Raw genomic sequence first — 12,646 nt, 5'->3', positions numbered from 1 at the left:
CTATTATATTTTTCTTTAGGGTGCTTTGTTCTTCCTTCTTTCTTGCCTCTAAGGAAATGAGGCATAACTCCTAACTTGGTAGAAGAATGAGCTTAATATATAGGCATGATATGGGGAGGGGCAACAATGTATTTTCTTTCCATCCCTCATCCCATGCTTTTGACTGGCTAAGGTGGTAAGGAGCAGGCTAAGGCTGCTGCTTTGAGCAGCTGAGTTCAGCCAAATATCCTTCTCCAAAAGCTGGCCTCACAAGTTGTCTCACTTCAACCACCTACCAATAGGGCATAGGAGGTGTGTGAGTCCTCTGTTTGTGGAGGCTCACACGCAAGTGCCGGAAGCAACCTAGAAGTGGGGGGGGGGGGGCCCACTGGCACCTGGACTGTGGCCCCACCCCCAAGGCCCTTCCTCTTCCCCCCAGGCCCAGCCCTCACTCTGCCTCTTCCCACCCCCTTCTCTGAAGCCCTGCCCACCTACTGCTTGCTCCTCTCAGCCCCCTCCCTATATAAGAAAAAGTTCCCAACATCGGGACTGTCCCTATAAAATTGGGACATCTGGTCACCCTAGCTGCTGCTTGCTCCTCTTTGCCTCCTCCCCCGAGGTGCCCCTGCCCTCTGCTCACTTCTCTCCGCCTCTTCCCCTGAGGACCTGCTGCTTGCTCCTCTCCACCCCATTTCCACAAGGTCTCCCCACCCGCCACTTGCTCCTCTCCGCACCCTCCACAAGGCCCCTCTGGCTGCCACTTGATCCTCTCCGCTTCCTCCCCTGAGGTCCCCCTGCCTGCCACTCGCTCCTCTCCACCCCCTCCCTCAAAGCCCCACACATGTGCTGCTCACTCCTCTCTGCCCCCTTCCCAGAACAGGGGGGACAATATAGGGCCATGGCCCCATCACTTTTTCCTACCTTAGGTAGACAGGGCGGAGAGGAGAGAAAGGCAGGCTGGGGGGCTTGGGCAAGAGGTGTAGAGGAGCAGGTGGCAGATGAGGGTGCCTGTGGTGGGGCAGTGCCCCACCCCCAGGCCAGATTGGGCTATGGCAGGCCAGAGCAGCTGTGCAAGGCGGCAGCCAATCAGGGAGAGCCTGTTAGAGAGCCAATCAGGACTGAGCAAGAGGCAGCCAATCAGGGCCAGGTTAGGCCCCATATAAAGGCTGCCCAGGGGCAAGGCAGTCAGTCTCTCCCAGATGTTCAGGGGGAGAAGGTCTGGGGGCCCTGATAGAAGGGCCCGCAAGGGGGCTGAAGGGGAAGTGGCCCAGGGAGGAGAGGTGGACAAGGGAAGCGAAGGTGGGCAGGGAGGCTGCCGCCATAGGGTCCCTGGGCTGCGCCCCCCCCCTTGTACTACACCTGGCTGTTACGAGTGGCCATAGTGGACTGCACCTGACCCCTGATAGAAGGGGTTAGACTTTGGGGATGTGGTTGGCCACTGCGGCTGGGGTGAAGAGAAAAGACTGCTGTTAATCTCCCCCCCTCCCCTCCTTGGAAGGGGGCGAGTGTGGACTTGAGGACAGTGTCCTGAAGAGGATGCTGCTGAGCGAGATGCAATGCGGGTCCAGACACCAGCAGGGCAAGAGATGGATGGGACACCATGAGCAGAGGATGCTTTGCATGGACTAAGCTAATTCCCAGAGTGAACAGTAAGAGGTGTTGCGGTGGTGAGTCCCAACCCCGTCACACATGTTGGAGAATGTGGGCACTGTGGTCTGCCCCTGATACAAGGGGTAGGGCAAGGTCTGTGGAATATTGCCCAGAATAGAGAGACACTATGAGGGTGGAGAAGTTGGACTTTTATTGGAGGGCCTGGGTGGCCCAGCTTGCTGAGCAGCAGAGAGGGTTGCTCTGGCTGCTGCGGGGGTGGGCACCCAGGCCCTATAAGAGACCAGGCACCAAGGGCAGGAGGCCAGGGCCTGGGCTCAAACTGTTTTGCCTGTGGGAGACTAGGACACTTCAGGAAGGAGCCTCCCCACTGGGAGGGAGCAAGAAAGCCCCACCCAGCAAAATGTCCCCTGTGAGGGTAACAGGGGAGCCCCAAACTCGTTGGGCCTGTGGGGAGCCTAGGCACATCAAGAGAGAGTGCCCCTATAGGACACACAGGGCCCAGGCTAGCCCTGAGGGAAGGGCTAAGCTCAAAACAAGCTGTGGGAAGGCTGTGGCCAAGGGAAGACAAAAGCGGTGTTTCCAGTGCCAGATAGAGGGCCATTTAAAAAGGCACTGCCCCCTTAGAGGAAGGGGGAGCACCAGTCCAGGGGACTAGCCCACACCTGACCAGGCTGAAGGGACAGGGAAGGCAGGGACCCCAACCAAAGAATGGGGGCAGCGAGGCCCCAGACCAATCAGGGAACCCACACAAGCTACAGTGGGGACCCAAACTGAGAAGAGGACCCACATAGGACCAGAGCGATCTACAGTGGGAACCCAAACCCTAGAAGAGGGAAGCAGGTTGCTCCAGAGTGTAGAGGGCCTGTGAGAGGAGAGGGATGCCCTGTGGGCCCAGCTGCAAGGGAAGCTGGGGGGATAGGGACCCCTTTTCTCCCCCCAAGAATAGTCTTAAGGGGGGAGGTGTGTGGTGGGGCAGTGCCCCACCCCCAGGCCAGATTGGGCTATGGCAGGCCTGAGTGGCTGCACAAAGCAGCAGCCAATCAGGGAGGGCCTGTTAGAGAGCCACTCAGGGCTGAGCAAGTGGCAGCCAATCAGGGCCCTATATAAAGGCTGCCCAGGGGAGAGGCAGTCAGTCTCTCCCAGATGTTTAAGGGAGAAGGTCTGTCTCCTGAGCAAAGGAGACCAGCACCTAGGACAATGCAGTGCTGGGCAGGCTTGGGGGAGCTGAGGAGAGCTCCAGCCCAATACCTGCTAGGCTGCAGGCCCTGATAGAAGCACCCACAGGGTGCAAGGGGGCCAAAGGGGAAGTGGCCCAGAGAGGAGAGGCGGACAAGGGGAGTGAAGGAGGGCAGGGATGCTGCTGCCATAGGGTCCCTGGGCCGGGACCCCCCTTATGCTACACCCGGCCGTTAGGAGTGGCCATAGCGGACTGCACCTGACCCCTGATAGAAGGGGCTAGACTTTAGAGATGTGGTTGGCCGCTGGGGTGAAGAGAAGATTGCTGTTAACCCTGCCTCCACTCCCCCCCGGAAGGGGATGAGTGTAGACTTGAGGGCACTGCCAGAGGATGCCGCTGAGCGAGGAGCAACACGGGTCTGAGTGAACAGCAGGAGACACTGTGGTGGTGAGTCCCAACCCATTCACAGGGCCTCAGGGAAGAGGCGGAGTGCACAGCTGTCAACTTTCATGTGGTAAATAAGCACCCCAACTTTCACAATCCAAAAATCAAGCTAATCCCATTTCAAAACAAGCCAATCCCTAAGAACCCTAACAGTCTATGTAACTAGATCCTCCCAGCGTGCAGTCTAGGACTGTGGTGGGCCTGCTGTGCACCCCTGACTCTCTCCCACCCTTGCCCCTACTTGCCAGGAGCCAATCAAAAAAAAAAAGCAATAAGCTACAAGCCAAAAACTACCCAACAAGCCAAAAATAAGCCCAATTTCTGCAGTTTTTTTGTAGGTTTGGCATGTCTGGTGAAGTGGGGGCAGGAAGAGGTGCAGTGAGGGCATGGCCTTGGGGGAAGAGGTTGAGTGGGGGGGGGGGGGCAGAGTGCAGGCAGGGTCACAGTCCAAGTGCTGGTGTTCCTTCCCACTTCAATGGAGCTTCACTTCCGTGCCAAAGGTGGCGACTGGCTGACACACCTCTGGAAGGGTGACCCACACCACATCTACAGCCTTTTCCCCCTACATGGCTAGGCTTTTGGGGGGGAGTCTTAGCTTCATTGTCTCTTATACATGCCACCCATGCAATAGGGGCTACTCTGCTGCCATGCTAGTCAGGCAGGATACTACTGTTCGACTCCCCTCACCACCACTTTGGATTGGAGAGCTGAGCCACCTGGGTAGAAGTTCCAGCTACCTGCCTCTCACCCAACCCCACTCCCTTCAGAGAAAGGTGAGAACCTTAGGGGAGGCATTTTTTGGTGTGAATGGACAGTGAAGGAGCCCTGAGTAAAACAGCAGAGGAGACCTGTGAGAGAGAAAGGGGGTAGTGTGGGAGAAGAATGGAAGATCCTTAAGGATCATTGAGGGCTAGAGGGAAGGAATCTGGGAGGACAGAGGGGAATCTTGGGGAGGCAGGCACAGTGGTCAGCTTGGGTTTTGAGGATACTAGGGAGGGGAAGTTACAGGAGGAGATGAGAGGACTCATAAATGTTGCCAGAGACACAGGCAAAGAGGGATCTTTGGGGAAGGAAGATCAGACAGGAAGAAATAGTGCAGTGAGAGGCATCTTTGAGAGCTGGAGTAAATACAAAGGGAGACCTTAGGGATGGGGACCCAGGATACTGAATCCAGAGGAGGGGGGAATTAGGTACTATGGGGAGATGATGTAGAGGGAGATGCTGAGACTTAAGCAATTTGGAGATGGGGAGGCAGAGATGATGGGGTTCTTAAAAAGAGGCAGACAAGGGTTGAAGAAAGGAGGGGATGGAGAATGGGAGCTGGATCTAAAAGAAGCGCAGAGAAGGGGGTGAAGATGGGGGGGGTGGGTGGGAATATGTGGGGCTTGTGGAGAAGGAACTTGTATTGCTGGGAACATCATGGAGATGAGGACCTATGATATTGCAGGGGAGGAGATTTATCTTCTCTCCCTAATTTTGTAGGCAAAATTACCCCACTGGTTCACAACATGTTTATTTCAATGAGCACAAGATGCATCCATTACCTGTTCCATGAGTATGAATCCGATAATACTTGCAGTTTATACTGCTCTCCCAGGCATTGGTCACCCAAACTCTAGGGTGTCCCAAGGTAAAAGCCTCCTAATATGGCCACATATTAGCAGGTCACATGAGGGGTCAAAGTTCTCTTGGAGATCTAGGATTCACTTAGGTCTCTTGAGAGACTGAGTTGTGCTGGGAAGTGGGAGGAAATGCAGCACTGCAGCAGGACATTGAAAGGCATAATGTATATGCAAGTACACCTTGCAGAACCTGTGTAATAGGTGTAGCCTGCCCAGCACTCCCTTTCTTGCAGGCTGTGGATGTATGGCCCTGCCCATGCCCCACCCAGGCACACATGTCTTGGGTCTGCTACTGATAACAGGTCAACTCCCACTGCTGGAAACACCAGCTAATGGCTCACTATGGAAGCTCACTGAAAGAGGAAATAAAGGCTCCTTGTGTACTCCACCCTAGCATACTCAAACTAATTAGTGTCATTCACTAACTAGTTGATAAATGCAACATTTCCTCTGTAAACCAGCTTGGGCAACCTTATCTGTTCTAAAGCATCTATGTAGCTTGGTGCAATTGATGATAAATGTATGACTTGGATGGCTCTTTAATTCTAAGCTGTGTATTGGTCTGGGATTTCTCTTGGTGGTTCTCAGCCTAGTTATGAATTTGGGGGAGGAGGGAACACTTAGCCACTACTGTGCAATATAAGCTCAACAAGACTACTTTTTCTATTTTAAAGAGTTTATTCCCTCCTGTGTTTTGTTTTGTGAGTGGTTGTCCCCAAAACAGGCAAATGACTCAGGTATGTTTTCCTTAATGTGATGTGTGCCCTGTGCTTAGCAATGTGATTAGCTAAGTTTAACAAAAGCTGACAAATGAAATTAACATAGTGTGTGCATGCATGTTTTTCTCACTGATTTGACAGTACTGAATACAGGTATCCAAATATGCACCTTCATGTGTGCATATGAGTATGTCCAAATTAAAATGTATAAGCCATGGATTCTCAAACACTTTCATAATGTGAACAATTCTCTAAATGCAGAGATTGTCTCTGGGATCCCTGGTCTTCCCATTTAAGCTTGCATGGACCACCTATCCTATCCTCCCATTCATGCTCATAACATCCCTGTAACAACTGTAGCTTTTCATGTGAACAACAATGTTAGGAAAACATGTCTTGTATTTGTAAATGTTTCGATGCAATTTAGCCCCTCAAAACAGTGGGAAGGAGACAGCACCATATAATGAGCCAGATGGCCACTGGTTAAAGCACTGGTAAGTCTTAACATAAGACAGATACTCCTCTGCAATAGTAGGTTAACATACCTCTCAATCATACAAGCAGCCTTAATAGTTTTTTGCATTAACTATTTATAGATTTCTTTATGCTAGATCAGTACTGTCGGGTGTGAACCAGGTAAGAGCTGAACCAATCTTCCTGCTTCTAAAATTACAGTTTTCCTGCTAAGCCTACGGTGGCTGGGAATTCATTTACCAATTCCTTATTTTGGTTCAAGTTCAAGCTTTTTTGGAAAAACCAAAAGCTTTAGGTGAGGGGAGGGGGAAAGAATAATGAATAGAACAAATATTGCCTCATCCAGTGTCTAATTTTTATGTAAAATAATAGTTAAGTAAACTTAAAGATTAAGTTCATTAAACAAATTATTTGTGATTTTGGTGTCGTATAAAACCTGATTCAACTCCCATTAAAGTCTTTCCATTGACCTTAATGAGAACTGGGTTAAGTCCATAGAGAAGAGTTGGATAAATCCCCAAATAATGAGTATGAAGAAACAAATAGTAACTTCATGGGAATACATTCATTATTGATACACTGAGGAGTCAAGAAGGAGTTATGATTGATCAGTATCTGATTTTCCTTTTGTGGGGAATGAGCCTCCAGGGTGACATTTTTTACATCTTCTCTAGCCAAAAAAATACTTTCTCTTCTCTTTGTAGTAGGCATTTATCCACTCTGACCATCATGCTGCTGACTGGGCAAGTATTTTAACCTTGTTATGCTATTAAGTACTGTTGTCACCCATCTTTAAAATGAGGCTATACTGGCCCAATATACTGATGATGCAAGTTCTGCTTCTATTTGTTAGACAGGAATGTCATTGCCACTGGAAATTAATTACATCTTAATAGGGGAAAAATGACTTCTCTGTCTGATATGAATATGGGGAAGAATATAGACCAATAGTTTGATTATTTAAAATAAAACTTTTGCCTGTTTGGTCGTGCCTAGGTTGGGGGTGGCAGGAAAATTTCTGTTCAAGGCTCTATTCATTCCTGGTCTCCTCTTAATAATGAGAACAAATACATTAGGAAATATTGTTCAGGTAATTTAGTAAAAAGCTCTTTACTATTCTGATCACAGGTCTGCCTTACTTCAGTCTCAGTATCAGCTTCCCACCTTTTCCCACATAAATCAAGCCTCTTCTCATCTTCACAGCATGCCATTCCTCTCCTACAGCAAATCCCTCACTTATCTCATACACCCAGCAACACTCCTACACCCCACCCAGGCTTCTATCCATATTACATATTTGTATTAATGTAATGCCTAGGAGGCCTGAGCAAATTGAGGTGCCATTATGTTAGGTGACCTACACTAAAATAGTCCATGCTCCAAAGAGGTGACAATGTTAGCTTATGACAAGATTTAATAGGTGGGTGAAACAGAGGGAAAGGATGAGGTAAGAGTAATGCAACATGCTTTAGGATAGATGAGGCATGAGCACAGTTGGTAGTGTCATGTTTTGGGGTGCAACCCAGACAACTGAGGGCCTGTGTCACCACCTGCCCTGCAACTCTGTGTGCCTTAAATGGTATGCTGCTGTGGCTCACAGTCCTAACACCAATAGTCAGCCTTACAAGCATGCAGGTCACACCCTGGCTTCCACCACCCAGTTACCTTTTTGCAGAGTGACCCTAACACCAAGTTCCAAACTTCCCCCAAACTATCTGTCTCTAGTATCCAGCCCTTTCCTGGAACACCCAGAGAAGTTAAGTTTATTGTTCCTTTAAAGAGTCAATACGCTGCAGCTCATTAATTTAACTGGGGTTTGACAAAGTTTTATTTCAGTCACAGCACTGAATTGGTTTATAGAAAAAGTGGAACAAGTTTATTAAACAAGTCATAGGTTTAAGTGATACCCAGTATAAGGATAGAAAGGGTTACAAGTAAACAAGTGGAAAATATGCTTCTAAGACTAAAACTTAATTTCAGCAAATTACATTCTTTGCCTAGGCAGTTTCTTGCCTAAACTGTTCTTCAACTTCAGTCCCTTGGTTGAAGGACCCAACATTCTGTAATTTCAAGAGCTACAGCCTCTTGAATCTCCCAAGTGATGGACAACTATGGAGTTCTCCCCTTTTTATAGTCCAATAAACCTTTAAAATGTTCTTTTTCTGGGGTGCAGATGCCATGCTGTATTCCCCAAGTTCATCAATCCTGTTTCAAGATCCAGGAAGGTTTCCTGGGGGTGCAGTCTCCATCCTCATGCTGATTCCAATGTGACTGGAGTTTCCATTGGAGACTGGTAGGTAGCTGCATTCCCTCCTATCTGGGAGAGAACCAGTTTCTCCCTTTGCTTGGTCACAGACATTAAAGCATAGTATCTGTGAGTATCCACAAGTCAACACGGTGTTAATGCATACATTGCTCAATGATATTAGTGTGACGAAGCGGAATTGTTCTTAATGTGTCCTCTGAATAGTGTGGGGGTGCCTCAGTTTCCCCTACGCAGTTCTTAAGTATCTAGGTGGTGGGATAAGGGTGTATGATTGTTGCAGAGCCCTAGAGGGCAGGTGTGTGCAGGGGCCTGGACACTGAGAATGGCCAACACCCTGTTTCCTGGCAACTGATGGCCTGGCCCTTCCCCCCAAAAGGTTAGAGCTAAAGGGTTGGCGAACAAAGGAATCCAGTGACCTCCTGGCCCGGGAAAGGGACAAAGCCCAGAAGGAGGGGCTGGAGAGAGTTTCAGTTTGGGGCTGGCTGGGGACATGGAGTGAAGTGCAGACATGGTTGTCTGGCTCACTGCTGCCCCAAAATGGACCCAGCTGAGGGGTCCTGTTCTCTGCACTTACAAGCTCTGTTTTAGACTGTGTTCCTGTTGTCTAATAAACCTTCTATTTCACTGGCTGGCTGAGAGTCACGTCTGACTGTGGAGTTGGGGTGCAGGACCCTCTGGCTTCCCCAGGACCCCACTTGGGCGTACTCACTGGGGGAAGCGCACGGAGGGGGAGAGGATGCTGAATGCTCCGAGGTCAGACCCAGGAAGGTGGAAGCTGTGTGTCCTGAAGACAGTCTGCTCACAGAAAGGAGACTTCCCCAGAGTCCTGACTCGCTTCGTAGGGAGCAGTTCCAGAACATCGCCCGGGGACTCTGACAATTAGTCAGCAGGGTGTCCCAGACTTTCCTAAAAGACCTTGCTCAATACACTGTTATAATACAATTATTGTATACAATCAGTTGTCAATTGCGTATCATTTGAGGTTCAGGCTCTCTGTCTCTTCAGTTAATCACAGAATATCAGGGTTGGAAGGGACCTCAGGAGGTCATCTAGTCAACCCCCTGCTCAAAGCAGGACCAATCCCCAATTAAATCATCCCAGCCAGGGCTTTGTCAAGCCTGACCTTAAAAATTCCTAAGGAAGGAGATTCCACCACCTCCCTAGGTAACGCATTCCAGTGTTTCACCACCCTCCCAGTGAAAAAGTTTTTCCTAATATCCAACCTAAACCTCCCTTACTGCAACTTGAGATCATTACTCCTTGTGCTGTCATCTGCTACCACTGAGAACAGTCTAGAGCCATCCTCTTTGGAACCCCCCTTTCAGGTAGTTGAAAGCAGCTATCAAATCCCCCCTCATTCTTCTCTTCCGCAGACTAAACAATCCCAGTTCCCTCAGCCTCTCCTCAGAAGTCATGTGTTCCAGTCCCCTAATCATTTTATTAGCCCTCTGCTGGACATTTTCCAATTTTTCCACATCCTTCTTCTAGTGTGGGGCCCAAAACTAGACACAGTACTCCAGATGAGGCCTCACCAGTGTCGAATAGAGGGGAACGATCACATCCCTCGATCTGCTGGCAATGCCCCTACTTATACAGCCCAAAATGCCATTGGCCTTCTTGGCAACAAGGGCACACTGTTGACTCATCTCCAGCTTCTTGTCCACTGTCACCCCTAGGTCCTTTTCTGCAGAACTGCTGCCGAGCCATTCGGTCCCTAGTATGTAGCGGTGCATGGGATTCTTCCATCCTAAGTGCAGGACTCTGCACTTGTCCTTGTTGAACTTCATCAGATTTCTTTTGGCCCAATCCTCTAATTTGTCTAGGTCCCTCTGTATCCTATCCCTACCCTCCAGCGTATCTACCACTCCTCCCAGTTTAGTGTCATCTGCAAACTTGCTGAGGGTTCAGTCCACACCATCCTCCAGGTCATTTATGAAGATCTTGAACAAAACCGGCCTGAGGACCGACCCTTGGGGCACTCCACTTGATACCGGCTGCCAACTAGACATGGAGCCCTTGATCACTACCCGTTGAGCCCGACAATCTAGCCAGCTTTCTATCCACCTTATAGTCCATTCATCCAGCCCATACTTCTTTAACTTGCTGGCAAGAATACTGTGGGAGACCATGTCAAAAGCTTTGCTAAAGTCAAGGAACAACACGTCCACCGCTTTCCCCTCATCCACAGAGCCTGTTGTCTCGTCATAGAAGGCAATTAGATTAGTCAGGCATGACTTGCCCTTGGTGAATCCATGCTGACTGTTCCTGATCACTTTTCTCTCCTCTAAGTGCTTCAGAATTGTTTCCTTGAGGACTTGCTCCATGATTTTTCCATGGTGATTCGTGGGAAGCCGGTGGGTGGGCAGAGAAGCAGAGCAGGGTGTTGTGTTCAGGGGAGGGGGAGGAGGTGGAGATGAGCTGGGGCCGGGAGCGGTGCGGGGAGCTGCTGGTGGGTGCTTTGCACCCATCAAATTTTCCCCGTGGGTGCTCCAGCCCTGGAGCACCCACGGAGTCAGTGCCTAAGGTGCCACTTTTGGCCAGTTGTTAAATTTAGAAGCCCCTTTTAGAACTGGTTGTCCTAAGGGACAACCGGTTCTAAGAGGGCTTCTAAATTCAACAACCGGGTCTAGCAAACAGGTGCGAACCAGCTCCAGCTCACCACTGCTTATAGGGACCAGCAGCTCTCGCTTTTAGGATTGCAGGGAATGGCCTGGGTGCCTAGTGTAACCAGAGCAGGACAGAGGTAGGTCAAAGAGAGATGAGGGTATTATGTGCCACCTTGCTGCTTTCAGGGGTATTGCCCCTAGGTGCTGGAACTAGGGGTGCTCCCGCACCCCCTGGCTTGAAGTGGTTTCCACCATACACAGGGTTTACAGTTTGGGTCAATGGCTCTCAGCACCCCCATTAAGCAAATTGTTCCTGCACCCCTGTACTGCCCATCTTTTTATTGCCAGACCATGCAGGGCGAGGACAGGGAACAGCTTCCCCAGACAGGCCCAGTCTACATTCCTCTCAGCACCTGCAGGCAGAGAGCCCTGAGTGCTGCTCAGGGCTGGTCTCTAGCAGGGGGAGTTGGGGGGAGGAACTGTGCAGCTCCCTCCTCCTGCGGCTCTGCCAGGAAACCAGCCGCGTCCTTTGCCCTCTCCCTCTTGCTCCAACACATTGACGGGGGAAAGGAAAGGAGGGGGCCGCCTTTCCATGCCTCCCCCTCTTCCCCACCTGCCGGCCTCTTCTTCCATCACTGCCTCCCCCGCTGCGCCATCCCCACGCAAGCTGCAGCATCCCAGCGCACTCCCTCCCCCCGCCCTCCCCTCCCCGCCCCGCTGCAGGCTGCCGAGCGCCTTGGGTGGTGCACTTGCGCTCATTGGCTTTTCGCCCTGCCCTTCAGAGGGTGGAGCCGCACCGGCGCCGCGGCTGGGTTGCTCTGTGCAGAGCTGCCCGGGGTGGGGGGAGGCCGGAGCGGAGGAGGCTGGAGCCGGAGCAGTAGCAGCGGCGGCTGGGGGGCGGATGTGAAGGCTGCGCGTCTCCCGCTTTGTCTGCACGTGTTTTATGCCGTAGCGTTTCTGTTCCGGGTTCCGCCCCCAGGGCAGAGTCCCCGCAGCCAGGGACTCCCTCCGGCGCCGCCCAGGGACCTCGCTCGCTCTCTCCATCCCCCAGCCGGGCAGGGGAGCCGCGCAGCCGGCCCGCAGCTCGCTCCCTCCCCTCCCAGCACCATGGCGGACCAGCCGGCGGATAAGAAGTTCTTCGAGAATCTCTCGGGCGCAGGGAAAGCCATCGGGGTGCTGACCAGCGGCGGGGATGCCCAAGGTGACTGCCCGTGCAGCTGCGGGGGGGGGGGGGGGGGTATGGGATGGCTGTGGGAGGTATTGGGCAGCATGGATAATGTGGGAGGGGGCAGTACAAGTGTGTGTGTTTGGGGAGGGGGGAGTGCATGTCATACGGTACATTTGGGGGGAAGGAAAGGGGCAATACGGTTGAGGGGTGCAACGGGCAGGGGTGGTATGGAGACGGGCCGGGTGCTCATGTGGCGGTGGAGTGGGCATGGGTGGGAGGTGCAGGGACTCTGGGGGCCAGTGGGGGGCAGGCAGCATGCGCACACTCGGGCAGGAACACGTTGGGTCGGGGCACGGCGGGCAGTGAAGAAGGGGGCAGATGGGGCACTGGACCTGGGCGAAAGGAGGCAGGTTAGCCGGCAGGGTGGGCCGGCGGAGAGTGCCGGTTCCACTGATCTCGGACTGCATTACTGAGATCAGTGTAAAAAAATAAAATTGTCCTTTTGCCAAACCTCCGTGTCTGGGCTGCACACGTGCCTAGATAGGCAGGGCGGCAACAAGCAGCCTCCCCTCATCCTCCC

General features: G+C 51.6%; 1 protein-coding gene across 11 annotated transcripts in view; it reads left to right on the top strand.

Annotated features, from left to right (window-relative positions):
- The first annotated feature begins 11,456 nt into the window (after window positions 1-11,456).
- The window catches only part of LOC102941241 (phosphofructokinase, platelet), an 81,755-nt gene continuing 80,565 nt past the window's right edge, over window positions 11,457-12,646 (top strand). For 3 of the 11 annotated variants that reach the window (XM_037891012.2, XM_037891006.2, XM_043541497.1), the window contains exon 1: window positions 11,682-12,099. In XM_037891012.2, the coding sequence (XP_037746940.1) occupies window positions 12,006-12,099 (94 nt within the window). In that variant the 5' untranslated portion in view covers window positions 11,682-12,005. Of the gene's footprint in view, window positions 12,100-12,646 lie in introns of all 11 variants that reach the window. The other 8 variants (XM_037891008.2, XM_037891007.2, XM_037891003.2 and 5 more) reach the window with 4 other exon arrangements.

This window comes from Chelonia mydas, chromosome 2 (assembly GCF_015237465.2).
Source record: "Chelonia mydas isolate rCheMyd1 chromosome 2, rCheMyd1.pri.v2, whole genome shotgun sequence".
NCBI classification, from domain to species: Eukaryota; Metazoa; Chordata; order Testudines; family Cheloniidae; genus Chelonia; species Chelonia mydas.
This window is presented reverse-complemented; position numbering and strand designations above follow the sequence as displayed.